The 24,283-nt window shown below is 36.8% G+C and overlaps 2 protein-coding genes across 3 annotated transcripts; one reads left to right on the plus strand and one right to left on the minus strand.

The window, feature by feature from the left end:
* The first annotated feature begins 3,580 nt into the window (after positions 1 to 3,580).
* On the plus strand, positions 3,581 to 8,677 carry prf1.5 (perforin 1.5). 2 transcript variants are annotated; one of them, XM_027167303.2, is made up of 3 exons: positions 3,581 to 3,735; positions 4,226 to 4,769; positions 6,727 to 8,677. In XM_027167303.2, the coding sequence occupies exons 2-3, from the start codon at positions 4,234 to 4,236 to the stop codon at positions 7,718 to 7,720; spliced, it is 1,530 nt and encodes a 509-aa protein (XP_027023104.2). In that variant the 5' UTR covers positions 3,581 to 3,735; positions 4,226 to 4,233; the 3' UTR covers positions 7,721 to 8,677. The 2 variants fall into 2 exon arrangements, with proteins under 2 accessions (XP_027023104.2, XP_027023103.2); XM_027167302.2 differs by having other exon boundaries at positions 3,600 to 3,904.
* Positions 8,678 to 9,331: 654 nt separating this feature from the next.
* Positions 9,332 to 22,964, minus strand: smarcad1a (SWI/SNF-related, matrix-associated actin-dependent regulator of chromatin, subfamily a, containing DEAD/H box 1 a). Its single transcript, XM_027167301.2, has 23 exons — positions 22,558 to 22,964; positions 22,317 to 22,416; positions 19,817 to 19,946; positions 18,369 to 18,435; positions 18,143 to 18,219; positions 17,943 to 18,053; positions 17,768 to 17,849; positions 15,197 to 15,678; positions 14,426 to 14,622; positions 14,210 to 14,300; positions 13,831 to 13,930; positions 12,977 to 13,036; positions 12,769 to 12,844; positions 12,497 to 12,632; positions 12,247 to 12,378; positions 11,783 to 11,878; positions 11,565 to 11,685; positions 11,332 to 11,447; positions 10,971 to 11,159; positions 10,753 to 10,871; positions 10,449 to 10,631; positions 10,227 to 10,333; positions 9,332 to 10,137 (listed from the first exon to the last, which is right to left on the minus strand). The coding sequence occupies exons 1-23, from the start codon at positions 22,691 to 22,693 to the stop codon at positions 10,076 to 10,078; spliced, it is 2,970 nt and encodes a 989-aa protein (XP_027023102.1). The 5' UTR covers positions 22,694 to 22,964; the 3' UTR covers positions 9,332 to 10,075.
* Positions 22,965 to 24,283: the final 1,319 nt, after the last annotated feature.

Here is a 24,283-nt window from a genome sequence, read left to right on the forward strand (position 1 = left end):
TTAGGAATTTTCGTTTTTGTGAAAGAATTCTAAAGAAAAATAAGAACATATCTTTTTGTTTAAATATTCTATTTATAAATGAAAAAAGCCAGAATGAGATGTTCTCACAAAGCACTGAAAGCGTAAGATTGTGATATATTAAAGTAAACTTGGTTAATTCTATACACATGAAACATAAAAATTAATTAGTCTAAAACATTTTGAAAGCCATTTTACTTAAAATCCCATATGTATAGAAACTTAAGAGACACTGTGTAGAATGAGAAAGCTGGAAATCACAGAGGAAGTTTCCACGTCAATTCAGTCAAAAGTCAATAGTGTCACTCGCGCAAGCACACCATTGTACACAGAAATGCTTGTGATTAAATGTATCTAGTTCCATTTAGCTTCATTATCAGCTGGTCTAGCTTTACAGTAATAAAATACAGAATTTGCACTTAATTTTAATAAAGAGTAATAAAAATGTAATCAAACTTATCTAGTTACAGTAGACCAACACCTACTTAACCTTAGTTAGAACTCTAATGTATACACCCAGTAAGCTATTGAAAAAATAAATAAGGCTTTAGTTAGTTTCAATAACAATATCTTACCATGCTCTTAACAGCTTATGACAAGCTCGCTAAATGTATAATAAAACAACATGACAACAATTAACAGCAAATAGCACTAACAACCTCAACGTAGGTATATAGCTAAAAAGGTGTGATCTGGTCATTTCCTAACTTGACTGCACACCACATCATCCAAGTTTATGTGCCCCATCGGTGGTTGACATAAAATCGTCGGTGGTCTGTTTGTGTAGCATGTGACTTCCTTTAGAGGTTCCTGTGAATGTTGCATATGATAAGTGCTGAGTAGTTACCCAACACTGACATGGTCTGGGATGCAGAACTTTTCATTTTGTTACTGAGATTGGTGCTGCTGTAGTTGTAATAAGAGCTTGTCACAAAAAAGGTACTAATCCTTTTTTTTTCCCCCCAAAATCCATGTTGAACATCTTTTTTATATGCAATGCATACAATGTTTTGACTTTTTTGCTTATTGCATCACACAGATTTGCAGGTAAATATCAAACTGACATTGGTTTTGTTTTCTATCCACACTGTAAATAATAAATGTCTCCGGTCATGCAAATGGTATACTTGCTACTTTTATATTGTTTCAATTGTTCTGTTCATTTAAGACTCATAAACTCAAATTCTCCAAAAATGTATTCTGTCCAACTAACTAAGTCTGGTTAAATAAAAAATTCAGAATTTTAAAAAGTTGAGTAATAATACAGAAATAAATGCTACAAAAGTAACTGTTGATATTCATTAATTTTTTACCACTTATCCGAACTACTCGGGTCACGGGGAGCCTGTGCTCTCAGGCGGATACACCCTGAACGGACAAACTCCACACACACAAGGCGGAGGCGGAAATCGAACCCCTTTTAATAAGAGGTGCAACTTTAACTATTTGAATCAATATATATATTAAAGAAGCCAAATAATGCTTTGATGTAATTGACTCAGATAGGCACTTAAACATTCAACAAAAGCCTTTTGGCAGTCCTTGGCTGGTTAAAAGAAATAAATAATTTATCTATCAATCCTTATCCTGGATCACTATGGAACTGTGTGTGTGTGTGTGTGTGTGTATATACATACATACATACACACACACACACACACACACACACACACACACACACACACACACACACACACACACACACACAGAACCCTAAAAAAAAAGATAGGAATGCACCACACATGGCAATCCTGTCCATTACTCATCTTTACACCATGCACACTGTCACGGTGAGACACGGTGAGGCAAATGAGGATCCAAATGCAGTCTGAGATTTAATGACAAAAAACAAGCAACAGATAAGCAGGCAAAACAGGGAACAGAGACATAACCAGACAACATACTACAACAACAACTAACATCAGAGAAGCGGACAAACAGAGTATATTTAGGTGACAGGAACCAATGACAAATCAGAGACAAAGACGACACACCTGGAGGAAAGATTGAGTACAATTAGTGTCCATGGTAATCAAGAAGTGGGCGGAGCAAACAATTAACAACAGGGCAAGGAAGCAGACAGAAACAGGACAAGAACACAGACAGACTTATTATACACACACGCACCAATAATGCACTCTTGGACACCTTGGGAAAATTTACAGTAGCAAACACACCTACTGACATATTTTCTGGCAACTGAGAAGAAATCAGGGATCCTGGAGAAAACACAGGAACAGCGAATAAAACACAAACATGATCCAACTTGTGAGCTTGGAGCTGTCTAGCAATTTCATATATATATAAGTAGCTGTGTAAAATTTAAATAATGCATACTTATCTATTATCTTCACCCAAATGAAGATGAACACACCTTCAAATACTGAAGACAACTGGGTGCGAACACAAATGACATGAATATGAAGTGATGTATCAGAATTTCAGCATCACTAGATTTACTATTGATTCATTCAGTAAAAATGGCAGAACATTCCATTTTTGGCTAAGCTAAAGTACTGGAACAACTATAGGCAGACCTGACCACTGATGAAATCCTGTGTTGTGTTGAAAGTGTGTTTTGTGTCAATTAGATTTGATGGATTTCTCAGTAATTTAGCAGACAGAATGTTTCTTTAAGATTCTGAGTTAATTCTGCTGCCACCATTATGAGTTACATAATCAATACAGATGAGTGATCCTGTTCTAGAAGCAACTCTGCAAGCTCAAGCCATGACACTTCCTAAATCATGCTTATGAACTTGTAAGTCTTGGATCATGAGCAGATCCTTTCTTCCTTTACACTTTGGCCTCTCTACCACTTTGTTAGAGGTTCATTTTGATTCCAGAACTTTTGTGGCTTATCACTGCATTTCTTTGCAAATTGCATTTGATTCTTATTGCTGATGAGTGGCTTGCATTTTATGGTATGGTCTCTGTATGTCTGCTCTCAAAGTCTTCTTCAAATGGTGAATTATACCTTCAATCCACCCTATGGAGGTGTTTAATAACATGACTGGCTGTTGTTTTTGTGTTTTTCTTCACAGCTCTTACAGTATTCTCCACCAACTCCTGTTGTTTTCCTTGAACTGAATTCCAACTGTTAGTACACCAGTGGTTTCTTTCTTTCTTTCTTTCTTTCTTTCTTTCTTTCTTTCTTTCTTTCTTTCTTTCTTTCTTTCTTTCTTTCTTTCTTTCTTTCTTTTTGCCTTTCCAAATTGTTGTACTGGTTATGACTAATGTTTGTGCAATGCCTCTGATTTGTCTAAATAACAGCTCTCTGGTTTTCATGCACATCTGGTCTTTTTTAATAACAAATGCAGTGTCGATAAGTAAAACATCACTTGCAGATGTAGGTTGCCATGTCTTCATTCAATATGGATTGAAAATCTAAAATGATAGCTTAAATTCAGATCTGTCATCTCATATTACCTGTTTTGACCTTAAAGATAAACGTCTTCAGTGTACAGCACAAAAAAAGAAATTGCCCTTGAAATCCTGTCTCATTCCCGGGACTGTGACACACCCTCACCGCAAATGCTTAAGCTCCCTCCCACAGTACAACTGGAACACACTAAATACCAGTTAACATATGAATTCTGTCAACATTGGAAAAAGCAGGGAGAAAGAAAAACACTCCCTGCAAATGCCTGTCTTCCAGGGAGATTCTTTTCAGCTGGAGCATTCATAGAACTGGAGAAAGTGACATCATAACAGCATGTGGGTATTTATCACAAAATACCTTTTAAATTAATTTTCATTTTGAAAAGAGATTATTAGCTTAATGTAAGATATAGTTGACTTGAGTCGACTGAGTGTCATTTGGGTTTGTGGTTAAAACTTCCTGAAGATGATCTAAATATGTTGGATAATTTTGCACTGGTGGAAGGTAAGTGTGATTTTATTTGTAATAATCTTACATTACTGAGAAAGAAGTGGAATTTCAACTGAAAATAAGAGTAAAATAGCCATTACCTATTCTGTAAACAGGCACTGTGTGTGCATCTGAAATAAGCTTTTGTCTATTCGGTCTCAGTAAATACTCTAATTACAACAAAAAAGCAATGATTGGGAACAGATGATTCGTTGTGGCAACCGCTAAAGGGAACAGACAAAAGAAGGAGAAGAAGAAGACAACAAAAATGCAATGGTATTTTTTTATACACAGGGAATAGTATTCTTACATAAACCATGTCTTATCTCTTTTTAGAAGCAGTCATGGGCCTTCATAAATGCACTGGTCTTCACTTATTAGTCTGTATCACCACAATTTTGACCCTTTGTAATCAAAGCTCAGCATGCTACCTGGGAACAGAGACAGAATGTGAGAAAGCACCCTTTGTGCCCGGTTACAACCTTGCAGGTGAAGGATTTGATGTAGTCAGCCTGAGACGCAAAGGTGCCTATTTGATAAATGTCAGATCTTACAGATATGACAACAACACATGTACTGTGTGCAAGAACCACTTCCAACAAGGACAGGTGCAGAAACTTCCCTTGACCGTTGTGGACTGGCGTCAATCCAGACAATGTAGAAAAGAGCTGTCAAGTTCTCTTCATTATTCCATAGATTCGCTTATTAAAAGCTCCACATCACTAATCAACAATAACTGGCGAGTGGACCTTACCCTGGATGATTGGGGTAAAGCTGTTTTAGGAGGGAGTCACTCAGACATAGCCAAGTTTGCCCGAGAGCAGCACATGATGGACAAGGTGACCTTTGCTCTCCATGAGATCAGCTGCACTTATTACAGGTAAACACATATGACACGTTTTTCTGTGGTATCTGCCACATGACTCCTTACCTAAGCAGAAACATGTGGGTCTTTTTTCACTTCAACATAGTCAGCTAAAATGAAAAGGAGGAAATGAAAATAAAAAGCACAGAGCTGTTCTGTTAAATCCAAAGAGTTTTTGTTTGAAAAGGTAGGTCACGTAAGTAAGTATAGTAAATAACTGTAGCTGTGTGATGAAATGGGGGACTGCCAGGGCATTGTCCTTTCCAGAACTAGTCCAAATTTCCCCATATGTTCAATTTTGTAGCTGAGTACTAAAAGCAAAGTTGTTAATTGTTACCTCCTGATAGTGTATGAATGTCAGGCATGTTGTATCTGACTATTCTGATCAATCTGGTAATCTTCCTTAGTGTAGACTATCTAAACACCACTGGGAAGAAGGTGTGAGAATTCATCCAGAATAAAAAGCCAGTCCATATTCATACCAATGTGCAATTAAACAGCCATTCTTTCTACCAGCAAGGCTGTGGGAGGAACCCCATGAGAAAAAAACAATAGGAACATGAAGAGAAAAGCAGTAACAAAAACCCAAGATTGAAGCTAGGAGCCTGGAGCAGTGAAGCAGCAATGGTACCCACTGTGTTAGCATGCCACCTGCTGTTTTCTAAAGAGAATGTCTCTGCTTAAACCTGACTGCAAAAACACAGATGTGTGCATAGAACCAACACCTAGATAAAGCATGAATGCTTACAAGAGTAGGTTGGATCCCTTTTCAAGCTTACTTATACCCTGGGCTTGCTCCCAGGTGTAAGCCCCATTTCACTATACTGTATATAGATATAGGGATTATTGTGTCTGGGGTAGAAAGTCCTTTCAGATGGGCACAAGGTTCATCAAGAACATCAATAATAAGAAAAACTATGGTCTGCTTGGCCAAAATGTGGCTATCAACAATACCAGCTGCACAGTCTGTCTGGTGCACTGCAGTGCCTTTCATAACACTGGCAGCAGTAGAATGAATATTCTTTGTGAAGTGAGACATTATGACAGAGAGCCCTTGTTTCAGTTCTGTCCTCGAACCACACTGGACAGCATGTTGTCTGTCTGTTTGCCAGCAGACTGTCTTCTTCTCTGGCAAAGGACATCCAAATCATCTGAACCACGTATTGAATTCCCTGATCTCTATACACATATTAGCTGAAAGACTCCTGACTGCAATGCCCTGGGTATGTAGCTACCTCTCCAACACAAAGGTGTGCATCTGCTCATTTCCAAAGCTTCTGATGCTGTGGGTGTAGCAATAGACAAATGTGTCCAGTCAGAGAATTTAAACAAAATTATATTGGCAATCTGAATAAGACTAGCTTAAAATGGCCCATGTAGATAGCAACAAGACTATTTGTAATAAATGTAATTTTTGGCCTTTAAGCACAGCCTCAAATTACATGTCAATTGTCGGAATGGTCTTTCTTGAATTTCCAGGGCATTATGTTCTTGAAGGCCATGAGTAAATATGCAATGGTATTAGTACTGTATCATTATACAGTGTATCATTCTGTTGCATCTGCTCTTTTACATTTGGCTTATGTGCAGTGCAGGTTTACCCACAATACTTAATATGCTTGTAGCTCTATTCTTGTCCACCAGCAGCATTCATTTCAGTCATTTGGCTTCAGCAGCTTTGCAGCAATAATCCATGCTCTTGGTCAGATTGAAACTGTCTCTTCTGCTCAATGGAATGAGAATGCAAAGTAGGAAAATTATTTATAGTCAATAAATAAGAGGTCCAGGGGTAAAATATGCTTTTAGTACTCAACTAGGAATAATTTAAGCTCAACTTAAAAAGGGAAAGTTCGGGGATTTTCTTCATAACTGGAGTTGCCACATTGTCCAGGCAAAACCTTGAGTCTTACATCATATTAAGGTAGCAAATCAGAACAAAAACAATGTCTTTTATTTCACTTCTTTTTTTCAGCTACAGAGTAATGGATCATCCAGAGCTCAGTGCAGAATTTAAAAAACGTTTACATCAACTACCTAGAAACTACGGTGTGAAAACTAAGTCCCAGTATCAGAGGATTATTGATACGTATGGGACCCACTACATTCGTTATGTCAAATTAGGAGGACGCATGAGACAAGTCACAGCCTTCCGAACTTGCCTTGCAACCCAAAAGGGGTTTCTGGAGTTTGATATACAGAACTGTCTGAAAATTGAATTAAAAATTGCTCTAGGGTTTCCACCTGCAAACATATCATATTATAATAAATGCTCAAAGATTCTCAAGGATAACATAAACATGGGCTTCTATCAGGACTTCTTGACAAAGAAGTTGGAGGTCCTGGGTGGTGAAAGTCTAGATGACACGTATGCAAACTGGTTCAATAGCTTGCGTGAAAACCCAGATATAATTTCATATGCCATTGTCCCCCTCCATCATCTGGTTGCTGACTCAGAGTTGAGTGCCAGCCTCAGTAAGGCCGTGTCTGAGTACATTGAAGAGAACATGATTCCTTTGGAGCAGAATCAGTACCACAAATGCAACCCAACACCAAACTTGGACCACAACTGCTGCCCTCTGCGAACAGGTCGTGGCACCTTGAGAGTGACTGTGCAAGGTGCCAGTGGTCTCAACGCTGACTTTTTCAGTCAAACCGATGCCTATGTCAAAGTGTGGTACAATAACATGTATAAGGAAACAAACATAGTAATGAATAATAACAATCCAGTATGGGACATTACTTTCAATTTTGGTTCAATAGAATTCGGTCATGTGTTATTGATTGAAGTGTGGGATAGTGATGTAAGGTTTGATGACCTGTTGGGAAAGTGTTCCATCTACCCTGAACGTGGAACTCAATCAAATAGCTGTAGCTTAAGCAGCGGAGTCTTTTTTTTCACGTACAGCACCCAGTGTGATGCTTACCTGGATGGCCACTGGTGTCAACATTACTCCCCAAAAGCCTGAGATGGATCCATGAGAAAAAATAACATTTTTCTTTTGCTTTAGCTTTTTTATGTATCTATGCTTCAAATAACCAATAAGAGTAGATATGTACAATGCACCAGTTTTAGATTGTTTACTACTGTCAGCACTTTCTAAATGGAACCATGACTACAGGAAAACCTACCTGTTGATTTTGCAGCAATATTTCTGGATTAAAAAGAATTTTGTACTGCATATATATAGTGAGGTCTGTAAATATTTGAACATACCATTCTTGTCATTTTAACTGTGTAATGTAATATATCATTCATTCATTCATTTTCTACCGCTTATCTGAACTTCTCGGGTCACGAGGAGCCTGTACCATCGGGCATCGAGGCAGGATACACCCTGGACGGAGTAATGTAGTATATATGAATGGAAAAGTACTGAATATGAGCTCAAATATTATTTACACCCAAATATGGTGAATGGTGTAGGAATTACAGCACTTTTTTTATGTGGCCCCCCATTTTAAAAGATCAGAAATTAAAGAAGTTGGCTGTTCCCCTGCTCCATGGTCTGAGTGTGGGGTTTTTTGTGATTCCATTAATTCACTTACAAGTAAGTAGATAAAAGGTCTAAAGTTAATTTTAATTGTGTATTTACATTTATGAAAGTTGTTGGATAATTGTAAACATGAAAACCAGGCTCATAATTACCCTGTTAATTATTTAATTGTTTTCAATAACACCAAAAAACTCCTGAATTGAATTTGTGAACTAGAATGCGGATGTGATTTTGCTAGAGACTGCAATGGGTATCTGCCAAATGAAGTAAACTGTTACAATGGGACTGTTTATGAGCCAAGATAAACGAATGATTTAAAGTCAAGAAAGAATTAACATTACTTTCTCTTGTGTAAATTTGCAAACATTCAAGAGCATGATTAGGATATGGATGGTCTACCAAAATAAAATAATTTTCATGAATACCAAATTTCCTGTGTAAACACTTATATGAATGATACCATATATATATCCATCTTTATAAATACAGGTCAGCCTGACTAAGGCTGGGAAGGTGGTCAAATCTGTAGCCAGCCCTGTGCATATTAATGTTGTTGCTCTTTCGCCTGCTCCCGGTTCAAGGTCCCTACAACAGATATTCTGGTCAGCACATTTTATTTTGGCACAGGTTTTATGCCGGATATCCTTCCTGACACAAACCTCCTATTTTATAAGGGCTTGGGACCAACAACGAGTTAACCCCCCAGTGTCTGGGTTAGCTCTCTGCCTAGGAATCAAACCCAGGCTGTGACAATGAGAGCATGGGATCCTGCCACTCAACTACAAGTGGACCGTACATCTTAATATGTAAACTGCTAAAGTGTCAAACTTGTACAATCATATTAAGATATCTGCTGCTGGGAAAGATTAAGGAGTTTTGAGTCATGACCATCTAAGCTACCATATACTAGTGAGACTAGTCAATCTGGTATGTATGAAATACAAATTCCAAAAATTGAAAACATACAATACACAGGAGTCCACATTTACAATCAACACAATCTACTTTTTATGAGAGGAGGGACTATCTGAATCGAGCTGACTCCGGTAGTAAGTTACCGACTCATTCAGTAACAAGATTAGGCTCATTCAGGCTGTTTAATCTGTTGGTTTAGTACATACAAAAACTAGTGACTTTACCACCTTTGAATGTTAAACAATGTCAGTGAAAAGCGAATTGGAATAAATTGTTGAGATATTTAGCTAGAATTTGATGCCTTGATTTACCACTTAGTTTACTCACATTGGTTTGCTAGTTATACCATAACATTTCAGACAGGCAAGGTCAGAACATCTTAAATAAATAAATTCCTCAAGTAATAATCTTAAATGATTCCCGTCAATGGGAATATACAGGGTTGCACTGACACCAGCTACCAGAAGTACTTTGACATTCTAGATTCACTGTTTCTCTGTTCCCAGTCACAACAGCCACCAATTATGCAGTCATTGGTTTTAGACTTGGTACTTAAATCAAAAAAACTAATAAAAATTGTCTTTATTTGACATGTACAACAATATATAATACATCAACTATAGTACGGTTAAAACTAAACAAAAAAGACAGGCTTAAGAACTACCGGCACAAATGTCATCTTAACCCTGAAGCAGTCAAACATTCAGTGCTATATTTTCAATATTAGCCAAAACAAGGATATGAAAGAGAAAAGTAAATATCAGGAAAGTACAAAGTGGTTAATTTTCAGTCAAACAAAGTGACACAGCTACTTTTTACCGCCTTTATGGCTAGCAAGTGCATGTGTAGTCAGTGTTTTTACTGGCTCAGCTATTTAGCTGTGGTGCATGTTTTCTATTCTCATCGCTTTTGTCAAAAGCCAAGTGATACTTTTAACAGCTCAGCCACATCCTCTGACATGGAGCCCTCTTCACCTGGAAGGGAAATAAAACACCATTAAATTTTTGCTATTTACTAAAGTGGTAAAAGTTTGTGCAAGGTATTTTATATGGCTTGAGCTCACCATCATCAGTAGTCATGTCTTGTTCAAGTTTGAGTTTCTCCTGCCCTACACGAAGCATGCAGGCCTCTATGGAATCTTTACTAATTAGTTTTATAACCTGCACGGTCCTGTAAATAGGCAACACTGCAGCATAAATACGACGTGATCTACACATTCCTGGTATGTCTGCATGGCATCCTGAAAAAACGTTCACATGGTCAACTCTGGTAACAATCTACTAACCTGCGCTGCCCCATTCGATGACAGCGGTCTTCTGCTTGTTTGTCATTGAAAGGATTGCAGTCGATATCATGAAGAATTACTACATTAGCAGAGGCGAGGTTGATCCCCTGGCCACCAGCACGAGTTGACAGAAGGAAGACAAATATTTCAGGGTCTGTGTTGTATTTGTCTATGAGGCCAATTCTAGACAAAAAAGGAGAAAAGATGCCAAAAATGGCAGTGAAGAGAAAGAAGAATTAACCCACTAGTGGAAAAGGTGATATATATAAAAAATGTATATATGGTGAGGAACATGCACGCTAACCTTTCTGTCATAGGAGTGGAGCCATCCAGCCGAACATACTGGTGACCAAGGTGTTTCAGCAGAACCTCCACAATGTCCAGCATCATGGTGAACTGGCTAAAGAGCACTGCTCTGTCACCCTGAAAAGAAAATGTTTAACATCAGAGCTAAAATGAAAAAATCTACAAATGAGGAGGACACAAAACGACCGTCATATAGATTTCAAAGCCCTTCATTACCTTCTCCTTGAGCTTGGCTAATAACTTAGTAAGCAGGGAAAACTTTCCAGAGTCCAGAATGAGCTCTTTATCCAGCTGAAACTTGGAAATGGAGCTGTATTCCTTACAAAGATTATTCAGCTCAAAGTCTGACATCACCTCCATGTCCTCCTGGATCAATTCAGGGTCTGCATCAAAATGTGTTGGTTCCTAAAAAAAAGTGACACAAAATTAGAAGAGCAATTAATTTAGACAGCTATCTGATAATGTCTTAAAAAGAAATGACCTAATAAATAAATAAAAACAGGCAATTATACAATCAGCATAGTTTTAAACTATCCACATAACACTGTTCAATCGAACACAAAGAACAAGTGCTGACCTTCAGCATGGCTCGGCTCATGGCCTCAAGCTTCTCTGTAGTATAGTACTGCCGGTGCAACAGTGGATGGTTGGCCATCTTTCTTAACTGCATCATCACATTACTCATGTCTCGCTCTAAAATCACAGACACAGGTGTATATTTTTTTATTCATGGATATTAAATTCAATTGATATGTAAATATGTACTTTTTTTTTATGTGTAAAATATGCACATTTTTGTAAAGCACATACTCTCTCCAGTCTTAACAGTCTTCTTGAGCCTTCGGAAAAGATCATCATACAGTTGCTGCTGAGCATCACTCATGGGACACATTTTGATCTTCTCCACCTTGGGCAGCAGTTCTTTCAGCACCTATGGAATTACACAGATTACTTCTTAAATGCTCAAATGCTTTAAGTATTGGCAACAGCACCAGGTTATTATCCAAAATTCAGATTTTAGCAATTACCTCACTCTTGACTCGTCTCAAGATGAAGGGCTTCATGATGAGCTTGGCTTGGGCAATTCTTTCTTTATGGAAACTACTTTCCTCTTCTGACGATTTCTAACAGACAATGGCATGATAAATATCGTGCATAACAACTATTTAATTATTACTTAACTAAGCCAATATATAATCAGGGAAGACAGCAAAAAAAATGTATTTAATGCAATAGTAATTCCTAATCACTATCCATCATCTACTGCAAATGAATCAGTAGTTTTCAGATTCTCATCAGATCCATGTTCTAAACCTGTTAACTAGAAAGTTTATTTCTATGGCATTCACATGGCAAAAAATGTCACACCATTAAAATTATTTTTTTTACACAATACCACAAGACAGGCTACTGCTTCTTTAAAACTGTTTGCTAAAGCTTTAAACTTGCGGACCTACAAATAAAATCCTCCCACCACTGGCACTTGCCCTACCGTGGAGAACATCTTGGAAATCTGTGAAGTGCTGCTAGAGAACATGGAGGGCATAATGAAGTTAAGCAGAGAGATGAGTTCTAGTAGGTTGTTTTGTAAAGGTGTTCCAGTGAGCAACAATCTCTGTTCAGCCTAGAGGAAACAAATAAATATTCAATTTAGAAGTCCCACCTAAATTGAAATGCTTTTGAAAAGAAATATTTATGCACAAGTTATGTCAATTCCTTATGCCAGATCAAACTGCACTAACACGGATGGCCATGAGATGGCGGTAGCGTAGCGAGTTCATGTTTTTCAACATGTGACCCTCATCAAACACAGCATACTGCAACTTCAACTTGCGGAAGAGACTGCGGTCATTTTCATTGCCTATAGTCAAGTTATATCTGCAAAATAAATAAATAAATAAATAAATAAAACATCCAAAGAACATGAAACCAGAAAATTGCTCAAGAACATTGTGGTCATAAATGATGTCCAATAAAAGTGAAGGCATGATCACAATTGACTCCACTAACTTACGTAGACACAATGACATTAAATTCCACTTGATTGTTGAGAATATCATGGCGGAGGTATTTACGCTCCTCTACAGAGCCTAGGAATGCATTAGAATAGACGTAAATGTACCAGTGTGAAATACAAAGACTTTTATAAGCAGTGTCTAAATTCTATTGCTTCTTAAAATTTGAGAAATTAAAAGAATATAGAATGATAGTAATTTACCCACCATAATAAACAATGACCTTCAGGCTGGGACACCACAGCGCTAGCTCTCTTACCCAGTTATCTGTAGGGAGAGAAAGTTTATTTCAAATATGCTGATATGAAGCTGAGCTAATACATGCAAAATATAGACAAAAGATAAAAGTCTGCAAATTTTGTTTCAGCTGTGAGATATTTATTTATTTAAAAAAGTGCCACAATTTCATGAAATTTTGAACGATTTTTGAACCCCTTGTTACCCTCCTAACCCTCCTAATATGTACAACATATTGCTTGTTTCAGTTGTATGTTTGTCTCTTGTATGTATGGCACAAACTCTATTAAAGTATAGGCTGAAAGATAGATTTATAGCTCATGATTTACTCTGTTATACCATGTTTGATTTACATGATGTGCTGGGCTTCTTAATAGCTATGAGATGAGCAGCATACAAACTCCAGAAACCCCAAATACAGCATACAAACCCCAATGAGCTCTGCTATTTTAGCCTTTTTTTCCCCCTTTGAAATGTTAAGCATTAATTGAAAGCTGTTTTACATGAAAATATATAAATGCGGTTATAAATCTTAACTCCATTTCCCCAAGATAATGCAGTACATAATACCCAAGTGCTGGTATGAACTTGCTGATAAGAAAGTTAATGAAAGTATGTTGTACCATGAGTACCACCTGATTATTCTGTATTCTGAGTATTCTGCAAAGCAGTTTTCCAGTGTGATATTAAATTTAAATACATAATTTAATTAACATAAAGCTAAGAAAATGATATAAATATTTAATATGAGAGAGAGAGAGAGAGAGAGAGAGAGAGAGAGAGAGAGAGAGAGAGAGAGAGAGAGAGAGAGAGAGAGGTCTTACCCACTGTGGAAGAGGGTACAGTGATTAGGTGAGGTCCTTTAATCCCCTTCTGATAAAGATAGGCCAAAAATGAAATTGCCTGAATTGTCTTTCCTAAACCCTGAAGGGGAACAAGAAAATTAAATACAGATTATTCAGACCTTTTGCATCTTTGCCTGTATGTTAGATTTATTAGAACAGATAAATAAAAATATTAGCACAAATTCTAGTGTTACTCAAACTCTCAAAATGCAGCAGGACATAACCTTCACCTAATTTGTCCAAACCTAAAGTGATTAAATGTCCATTCCACCATTCATTAAATAGACTTCGATAACGTGCTTATACTTGCTTGAAACGATAAACTACTCTAAAGTCAAACAAAAGAAATCATACTCACCATCTCATCAGCCAGGATCCCACTGAGATTGTGCTGGTGTAAAAGAATAAGCCACTTCAAGCCTATCAGCTGATATGGTTGTAAATTCAACCTGAGTAAATACAAAAGTAATTTAAAATTGTTTTTATAAAATCATATTTTAGAATTAATTAGGGACCATTTTAAATGTTTTCATGAGCAAATTTCACAAGAAGTATTTAGTAAATATAAGCTCACTTCTTGTTGAGGTTAGTTGGCTGCTTCATGGAGCCCATGCAATTTTCTATGACCATGGATACGTCTTTGGTCATGTTCTTGGCTATGCTTGCACACTTGTTCATGAGCTTTTTCAGTACTAGTCTTTCCTTCAGCACATCCTTACAGCTATATACCAAATCCATAGACAAGCCATTATCCTTATAGAACTGCTTATTCTGCAGGTAGAAAACAGCAGTGTCACACACAAGCAAAGAATATTGACTGGCAAATGCCTAGAGTTCAGCATTTCTAAATGAACTTCTAAAACACATTTTCCCTGTCCCAGCTTATATAATACATGGGAAAAGTCCTATCATCTCTCTGGATACAGCTGAGTTACTGAATATTTTTTGGGGGGAAAAATAACAATAAATAAATAAATAAATAAATAATCTGATAAAAATGAGCGATGAGCTTTACTTGGTTTATTATCTTCCCCATATTGTCTTTAGACTGATTGGATTGTTAATCTGTGACCTAGTGAACCAGTATGGTGATGTATTTATTGCTAGTGATTTTAAAGAACCTCTAAATATCTCTTAAAAATAAATGAGAATGCTGAGTGTTGACACTACTGTGAACAGCACTGAAAATAAAACGGTCAATTTTAACAAGTATAAACCGGACACCACTGCACTTCACATGAGTACAAACACTACAAGAATGGAAAACGTTTCAGTCAATAGATCAGGCAACCTGATTGCTTATAAAAGCTACTCCTTACCACATCTTCCACAAAAAAATCCTTACCACATCTTTCCATGTGTTAAATGGTCTGAGTGAAATTATTTTCTGGGCTTTTTTCAATGAGCAGCCAGATAACAAATTCAATTCATCCACTGAAGCCTCCTGGAAGAACTGCAATATCTGCTCCTGGACCTTGGAAGAAAATCTATGGTCCACACCTTCCAAGTCAAATTCATCAGAAACATCCTCATCCTCGCTATCAAGTTCCGGGTCACTATCAAGTTCCGAGTCTTTGTTTTGTTCAGGTTCTCTCTTCTCTTCTTTTCTTTCAGACTTATGATTAACTGTTCTGCTTCCTCTTGACGATGACCTGGTGGAGTGTAGTCTTGAAGGAGATTTACTGGATACAGCTGATAGCCACCGTGTCAAACTAGAAGATTCTGGTTTTTGTTTCTCATCTTCACTGCTCTCTTGTCTGCTCTTAGAAGACTTTGAATTGCTTGATTGTTTTGACTTTGTCTTCTTGATCTTTTCAGGGCTAGACTCTACAGAGGTAGTAAAAAAGACAATAACTTGTCACATCAATACTCACAATTTTAAATGCACAAAAAATTCTGAAAACCAAAATAACTAACATTTAATGGCGGTAACAAAATGCAGCGTAGCAATATATTTGACACAAAGATCCCACTTTGAAACATTTGGGTAAGACATTCAACGGGCTGAATAATGGAGTACTATTTAAAAAATATCGATGACTCGAGGTTTACAAAAATTAAGACAAGGCCCACACACAAAGATAACTATAATAATTCACATTATTAACTTCCACAAAATCAAATTAGGAGATAAAGACAATTAGGCAAGTATGTTGGCCGGTGAAAAATACAGTCTGCAAAACTAGTCAACTGCACTTTTAGAAGGCTTTAAAAAGTAAAAACCCAAGACACATTCAGGCAATGCTTATTTACTGGATTGAAAAATATATTGCATCATGACACCATAGGGCTGGGCGATAAAACGATAACGATATGCATCATGATAGACACGTGAATGATAGCGATAAAAAATGTGCTCGATAAAACGTTCGATATTTTTTATCCTTCGTCAGAAGAAAACAGAAGTTGTGAATCAAATTTGGTTGCATTAACAAAGGCAATCGCTCTCTGGTAACCTAGCAACGTAGGGAGTGACACGCTAACAGCCAATCATGTAACAGTATTTTCTTTGGTTGAGCCAAATTGTTGTCTCATGCTGGTCTGCTAGATTCTGCTTCAGTAACCGGCGACTGATAAGTAGAAAATGACCGCCGTATCGAGCGAGGAAATTGAAAATAAAAGAGGAGAAGTCAGCTACTTTTCATATTTTAGGTTTTATATTTCCAACAATGTTACTGTTTCGTGGTCTGTTTTTCATATTACAGATGTATCTCAGTTAGGGCGGAAACAATTCCTTGAGTAACTTGATTACAAAAAATCATTGAGGCGAATTCCTCTGCCTCGAAGCCTCTTTTAATTCATTTTAAAACTCATGTCACGATCTTGTGCAATTATTTTGTGTGTGTGAGAGACAACGCGCTTATGTCAAAGCGGAAGGAGATGCGAGGAGTTAGCGGGCGCGTGCAGGCTGCAAATGGAAGGGTGCGATACCAATGGCAATGAGCAAAGAGAAGAAACAAACAGGAGAAAACGATAGAAAATGTCCAAGGTTTGGGATCATTTAACATCAAAAAGTAAAGAAAACGTTGGGGCGTGTGTCCATTGCAAGATCGAGCTCTCATACCACAACAGCACGTTTGGCACTTAAATGTACTTAATTCTTCTCAGTCAACTTTGTCATTGTTCACAGTACAAGTACAGACAGAGAAACGGGTAAAATCTAAATGTTCATTTGTGATAGAAAATGTTGTATGCATTGCATATAAAAAGCATTTAAAAAATAAAAGTTCATTTTTCTAAAAAAAGGAAACCAATTAGTTCATTTTAAGAGACCGGTCTTATTTTCTCTTGTACATTTAATATTGCTCTTCAATTAAGCAAAAATACATTTTAACTGATCACTCGATTAATCAATGAAATTTTCAGTAGAATACTCGATTACTAAAATATTCAATAGCTACAGTCCTAATCTCAGTCTACTTCAGTTTTATTTATGTTTAAAAACATTGCACATATTTTAAAACACAGCTAGTGAACTTCCTAGCACTAAACTTGCACTAAATCTTCAGGTTTCTCTATGTTTATATTTAACACTTTGCACGATTTTGTTACACTTTATTAAGCATTTCTTACATTTTCTTTCATTTTGCACCTTAAATGTTAAGAGATAATTGTTAAGTGTACATTGTGACTTTAGACTTATGTTTACATTTTAATTATTTGAGTTTTCCTGGTTCCGAGGGGATTATGATCAGAGTGAGGTTAAGTTTAAAATAAATGTTTAAATGTAATATATTTTTCTCCTGGTCCTTATTTTAAATGGGCCATAAAAAATATCAATAATTATCGATATCGACCGATATGAAACACTGATATTGTGATACAGTTTTCAGCCATATCGCCCAGCCCTATGACACCATCATATATTACTGAAATTGCTAACCGAGAACAAAGTCCAAAAATATTTTAACCTCACCAGAATCGAATGAAAACATAAGCAATGATCCCAAGGCATTTTCAAAATCCCACTCATGCTCTCTCAGAACGTCTCTCAGCACCTGTGTGTTTTTAAAATAACAAAAAATAAACAAAGTCATACACAACTCAAGCCGACACCAACACTGCCTTCTAAAGCAACAATTTTAACCCACCTCTTTATCCAGTTTCGGAAATTTCTTTTTTAAATTGTGAACCAGAGCATCTTGCTTTTCTCTGCTTGGCTCATGGTTCTCCTCTTCAGACTCTGGCTCAAAATCTGGCTCCTAAACAAAAAACATTGTGGGATCTCAATTATTTAATATTCTTTCAAAAATCATTATCCAAACAAATACACAATGTACACAAAGCTTACCACGGTTTTTCTCCGCTTCTTTGGTTGCGTCTCATCACCATCACTGTGTATGGTGCTGCCTTTTGTCTTGGACAAATCTGAGAGATATCAGTAACACCAGAAATCACTTCAGCCTCACAATATTATTTGTATTTATCAGTCTACTTCAAAACAGTTACAGGAAAAATATATTCATTATAGCAGGCTGATGTAAAATTCTGATCTAATTAATACATTGGGTCTATACCTTTATCTTTGTAGGCCACCAGACAATACGCTACAGCGCCCCCCAGTGTGCTGGTACTGTTCACCACCTGTTAAATCCCAACATATCACAAAGTTTAATAGTTATTCAAACATAAATATCAATATATAAACTCGAGCAACTCGTATTATATTATTAATAACTTTTATTTACATAGCGTAATGCAATCAAACAAACCAGATGAACAAGATATTTGTGTGTGGACTTCTAAAAGAAGGTTAATATCAAACATTCCTTTTTTGCAATAAATTATTTTAAACTCATATAAGCAGCATGTTAATTGTTGAGCAGAGTGAATTGGTTTAACAGCGGGTTTGCTGACTAGACTAATCAGTTATTGTCTTCAGATTTCATTTATTCACATTATTCATCAGCAACTTGTAAGAAGTCCCATGGCACATACACTGATGGCCTCAACAAGACTCAAAAAGACTTTGTATTACCTTCAATATCAAAAAAAGTGTGGGTATTTTACATGATTAAATAATAGTATTTTATGCCATTCAAATGCAATGGGAAATATAAAACATTAGTTTAAATATTAGTACATTCATTTTAAACACCATCTGCTCTAATAAATGTGCAGAGAGAGCATGAGTGGGATTTTGAAAATGCCTTGGGATCATTGCTTATGTTTTCATCCGATTCTGGTGAGGTTCAAATTCAATTTCAGTAATATATGATGGTGTCACGATGCAATACATTTTTTAATATGGTAAATAAGCAATGCCTGAATGTGTCATAGGTTTCAGTTAATAATTTCTTACAGCCTTATAAAAGTGCAGTTATTGAGACAAGTTTTTAATCTACTTTAATGTGTGTTAATAGATTTGAATTCATATAACTTTTGATGCTAGATTTGTGTAGTTAGTTGCTATAATTTACTGCCATGTCAGCTACTGAGGCTATCTTCATGGCAAGAATGGTTAATAAGAACTAAAATAACCTAAAATCACAGAGAAATAAATATAGACAAATATAGACAACTTAAATTTTCTACATTAATATATGACAGAAACGCAAACTTTTTCTGATGAAACCTTGTAAAATAGCTCTTTAAATGAATTGGCACTAGATTTGTGTAAAATTGACTGATAAACGGCTGTATGCCAGGAGGAATAGGATTTGTCAGGGGAGTCAGATTTCGGTAGAACTCCGGAAAGAGATGAGACATTTGTGAATTTGATTGGGATGAAAAGCAGGTTTATTGAGTTAATTTGATACCTTTAGGTGAGCTTTTCAACCTTAATCGACACTTTTTTGTGCATAAACTGGTTTTAGTATTTCAGTTACTCTGGGAAAGACTCACCATCAAATCCTATTCTTATGTAGCCAACAAAACTAAATCACATAATACCAAGTGCAAACAATACTATAACTCAAAGCTTGGCTTTTGTCAAAAATTGAATTAGCAACAAAAATGCAGTTACCTCCAGCAATTCACTTCTGTTCCTGTGAGGGAACATTTCTAGAAGCTTGGTCAGTTTATCTTCCATCTCAAGATTGGTCTGCTTTTCACACCCTGTAGCGTTCCTCAGTGATGAGTGCTTTGTAGGAACCCTAAAGCACAAGCTTGTTTTAGTTACTTTCAAACAAAACAAAATGCAAAACTCTAATTTTGGACATATGCTCTCAAAACACCTCTACTGTATTACAAAACACTATTGACAAAATGATTTCGGTAGAGAGAAATCTGTGCTACATGGAAGTGTAATTGCTGAATAATCGAAAATGCAATACACAGCACTCCAACAGTGTCCCACATACAAGACAAATGTTGATTACAATCATTTTGTCCCATCTTCAAAACAGCATCAACAGCACAGTGACAAATTTAAATAACATACAGCTGGAATAGAAAATAATCACCCACTTGAAAATAATCACATTCTGTTGCTTTGCAACCTGAAATGAATAATCTTTGTTTTATCCAGCTGTATTTACTCATTGCAACTTATAACATCCACTGTAAGATTATAACAGTAACAGGTCAGTCACAATGGAAGAAAATAAAACAATGAAAAACAATCACTGATTTGGGTAAAGGATCATCAGCCTCCTAAAAATGACTGGTAAACTCAATCAGTTGTAACTAATCACTGTATCAATGACACACACACAAGACAAATGACTTCCACTTGTGATCAACTGTGCTCATGTTGATTAGTTCAGCATAAAATGAGACATTCCTGAAGCATTTCTGTCCATGGGAGTGCAACTAAAGCAAACAAACTATGGGTGGCAAGGCACTGTTTAAAGATCTCTGGGATAAAGTTATAAAGAATAAAGAAAACAGGCACGGGACAAGAGATGGATAAATAAAATTCAAAGGCTTTATCAGAAGTGAAGTCTATTGTTAAGAAGTGGAAGATGACCCTCCCTAGATCAGGACCAAACTGGATGGAAATGGCAAAATAATTTATAAGAGTGGTAATTGTGTGATGTGACTATCACAAATTCCCCACAAATATGGCTGGTATGGGATGGTTGCAAGAAAAAAAAAACACCCCTTAATAAAGGCCAAGTGCAATAACAACTAGGCTTTGCAAAAATGCACCTTGAAGATTCTGAGTGCAAGTGTTATGGTCAGATGAGACAAACATCAAACTGTATGGCTTCAACATTAAATGGTATGTCCTTCAGAAAGCCAATACTGCTCACAATCCAAATAACACCAAATGGATGGGGGAAAAATCCTGTAACATTCTTGAGGAAAGCCTGCTGCCCTCTGCCAGAATGTTGTCAATGGCAAAAAGATTCAGTGTCCAGACTTAAACCACACGGAAAATCTGTAGAACACCCTGAAGACTGCAGTTCATCATTAGTCACCATCAACTTTAACTGAACCTGAGCAGGTCTACAAAGAAGAGTTGAGCAAATATTACAAAGTCTAGATGTGCAACAACGTTAGAGACGTATCCCAACAGACTAAAGGCTGTAATTAAGCAAAATGATGGTTCAACAAAATACTGACACAAGGGGTGATCCTTTAATCCAACTCAGAGAACCTGCTTTCTAATTTTTTGTCTGACCTGTTGCTGTTACATCTTCCTGTAGGATGTTACAAGTTGCACAAAAAAAAAAAGATTGTCCTGCAAAGCAACAATATGTGATTATTTTGAAAGGAGGTGTTTCTTTTCTATACCCACTCAGTATGCCACATTCATCTGACTGCATGCAGTGGGTCTATGTAAAACTGGCTAAGAAAACGATTGCCTAGGCGAATAAATAATTAGCTAAATTCAGTACGGGATCACATTCGATTAAATGTTTTTACTGGATTTCTTTTGCATACGTTCTAAACATCGTGCAGCTTATTGCGGAGGTAAATAAAAGGCCTAGTTGGAGCCATGAAACATAAAATGCCTGATATCCTGTTGTGTGTGTAGGGCTAATTTGTAATCTTGCAGTGGAGTGGGGCAGGTGTGTGTGTGTGTGTGTGTGTGTGTGTGTGTGTGTGTGTGTCTAGCTTAACGATGTGTTTATATGGGAATGAAAAAGCCCTACAGACTTTACACTTTTCAGCCAGTGTTGAAAACAAGTACAGAAACACTGAACATTTTCAGTGAATTTTACTGAAGTTGCTCGTTAAGAGCTTTGATGCTTACTTTTTTCTCTCTGAACATTTTGTCCAGATTTTCCAGGTATGGAATTAAACAACTTTAAACTCTGTGGATTGAAATAAACTTGGTGCTTAAGTGTTTAAGACCTTCAGGAATATAATTATCATTTTGTTGCATCATTGTGATGCATATCAAAGGCCAACATGCACAAAGTCTTTCAATAGATTAGAACATATGACCATATGACCATTTTGCTAGTTGTTACTATAAAAAAGAAAAAAAAAACCGATGTCACGTTTTGTTTTAACTTATTGCATCTTCTTTGCAAACCTATATAAAAAGAGTGTAGCAGGCTAGATCAGCTCACCTTGCCTTCTTACAGGCCTCATCATCAGAGGACACATCCTCCAGTGCATGGCGTGAGATTTTCCCTCTTCCTCGTCTGCCATCGGGTTTCACTCTGCGTTCTATGGACACATAAAGAAAAGGAAAAAAAATCATTCTGCAGAGTCGCCATTAGCAACTACGCAGATGCTAACAGTCAGCTATACAGTGAGACGTGTCACTTCCTGTCTCCAGCTCCATCACAGTACAGTGTAAACTCTTACCTGGGTAATTCTCCTTATCTGACCTACAGTTATTCACCAGTCTGCGGTGCTCTGCTTTGGGTGAACTGACCGACGACAGATTTTCAACCGTCTTCTCTTTTTGATATCGGAATCGTTCGAGGTTGAATAAACTCATCGCTGTGTTTTAAACCGCTAATAAAACAGTCACACAAATTTTTACCGGGTATAAATCTCCACTCTGACGTCCGTATGAAGCCGTAAAACACTTCAGAGTCTTTACTAAAACACAAAGTATGTCGTTAATTACTTAGCCATGAAAACTTTGCCGAAAAAAAAACAAGAGGCAAAGTTTGAATACTAAACAAGCCACAATGTCGCCGGCTACGTTGGTGTAGTTGTTTCGCGCCACTAGTAAGAATGCGTCATTTCCTCTTGAACCAATAGAAACGACCACCTCACTGAGAACCTGATTCCAGATCAGCATAACGTGACTCCCATGAAAGTTGCCAGATTGTTCACATTGTTCACGTATACAAAGAGTGGAACGGTTTAAGTGGACTTTATGCGTTGAAAAATTCTTGTATCAAACAATACAGATAAAAGTATTATATATGTATGTATACATTCATAATGTGCTTCTGAACACTAAAGAATTGGGCAGCATTTTGTGCCACGGTTAAGATATTCATTATATTCATTCATGCAATATCAGTAACTACACACACACACACACACACACACACACACACACACACACACACACACACACACACACACACACACACACACACGGCAAATGATACATTTCAGGAATATAACTTGAAACTTAAAATATAAATGTAGGATTTTCAGCTGAATATTTAAAGCATTAAAGCAATCAACAGACATGTTAGCTTGTTAATGTGCTTGCAAAGCACATTCTTATTCTCTTGCATTATTATTATTATTATTATTATTATTATTATTATTATTATGCATCTTCTTCCGGGAACACTTTTTCGGCGCGTAACTTGTCCCACAGCTTTTGTCCTAGACCCATAAATGAGGTGTCAAATCGACCGGCTCATTGAGGAGAGGTGTGCTATCTATTTTGCAAGCGATCAGAATTCCAGAATTCCCAGTATGGAAGTTCAAAGGGGTGTTTTTTCCCCATAGACTTGAATGGGGAATCTCTCTGTAGATGTGCTAACATCCAAAAGGGGCAGCAGACACCAGTGAATCTGTGTAAAGGTCTTTATTAAAGCTTTTTGCTATATTTTACAGTGAGCGTCAGTTTCATTTCAAATATATATATATATTGTGGGATCGCCCCCTATTTTCATGATTTTCGTTTGATTCGTTAGGCCCTGGACTACAAATCTGACTGCTCAGTGTATTTTTTAAGCCTCCTAGGACAAGTGAGAGCCGAAAACAAAGGACGGAAGTGCTGTGTGTTTTTCGGTCAGAAACGCATTTTGGATTAAAGCGTTTTGGATTAAAATGCTTACATATTCCAGTTCCTTAGACTCTTGGGGATTTTTTTTACAAGCATTTGTTTTGGAAAATATTACCCCAGTGAAGAAAGGTAAGCGCCACCTATTTCCGGTGACTATCAAGTTGGATTAAATTAGTATGATGGCTATAAATCATATTATGCTTTGTGTGTGGTCTTAATAAAATCCCGAGAGTCTAAGCTTTCAAACAATCTAACATTTAACCGTGTATTTAATGCTTTAACCTAGTGCTGGCATGCCCTGCACAGCACGGCGGTCACATATGTTGTTGT

This window comes from Tachysurus fulvidraco, chromosome 14, assembly GCF_022655615.1.
Source record: "Tachysurus fulvidraco isolate hzauxx_2018 chromosome 14, HZAU_PFXX_2.0, whole genome shotgun sequence".
NCBI classification, from domain to species: domain Eukaryota; kingdom Metazoa; phylum Chordata; class Actinopteri; order Siluriformes; family Bagridae; genus Tachysurus; species Tachysurus fulvidraco.

Excerpts from the sequence above, each read along its gene's own strand:
- prf1.5 (XM_027167302.2), top strand. The coding sequence starts at position 3,877 with ATGTTGGATAATTTTGCACTGGTGGAAG. Across the intron at positions 3,905-4,225 it reads TAATTTTGCACTGGTGGAAG|AAGCAGTCATGGGCCTTCAT; the intron begins GTAAGTGTGATT and ends ATCTCTTTTTAG. Across the intron at positions 4,770-6,726 it reads ATCAGCTGCACTTATTACAG|CTACAGAGTAATGGATCATC; the intron begins GTAAACACATAT and ends TCTTTTTTTCAG.
- smarcad1a (XM_027167301.2), bottom strand. The coding sequence starts at position 22,693 with ATGAGTTTATTCAACCTCGAACGATTCCGATATCAAAAAGAGAAGACG. Across the intron at positions 13,037-13,830 it reads TGTACCCTCTTCCACAGTGG|ATAACTGGGTAAGAGAGCTA; the intron begins GTAAGACCTCTC and ends CTCTCCCTACAG. Across the intron at positions 10,632-10,752 it reads TCCACTCCTATGACAGAAAG|AATTGGCCTCATAGACAAAT; the intron begins GTTAGCGTGCAT and ends TTTTTTGTCTAG.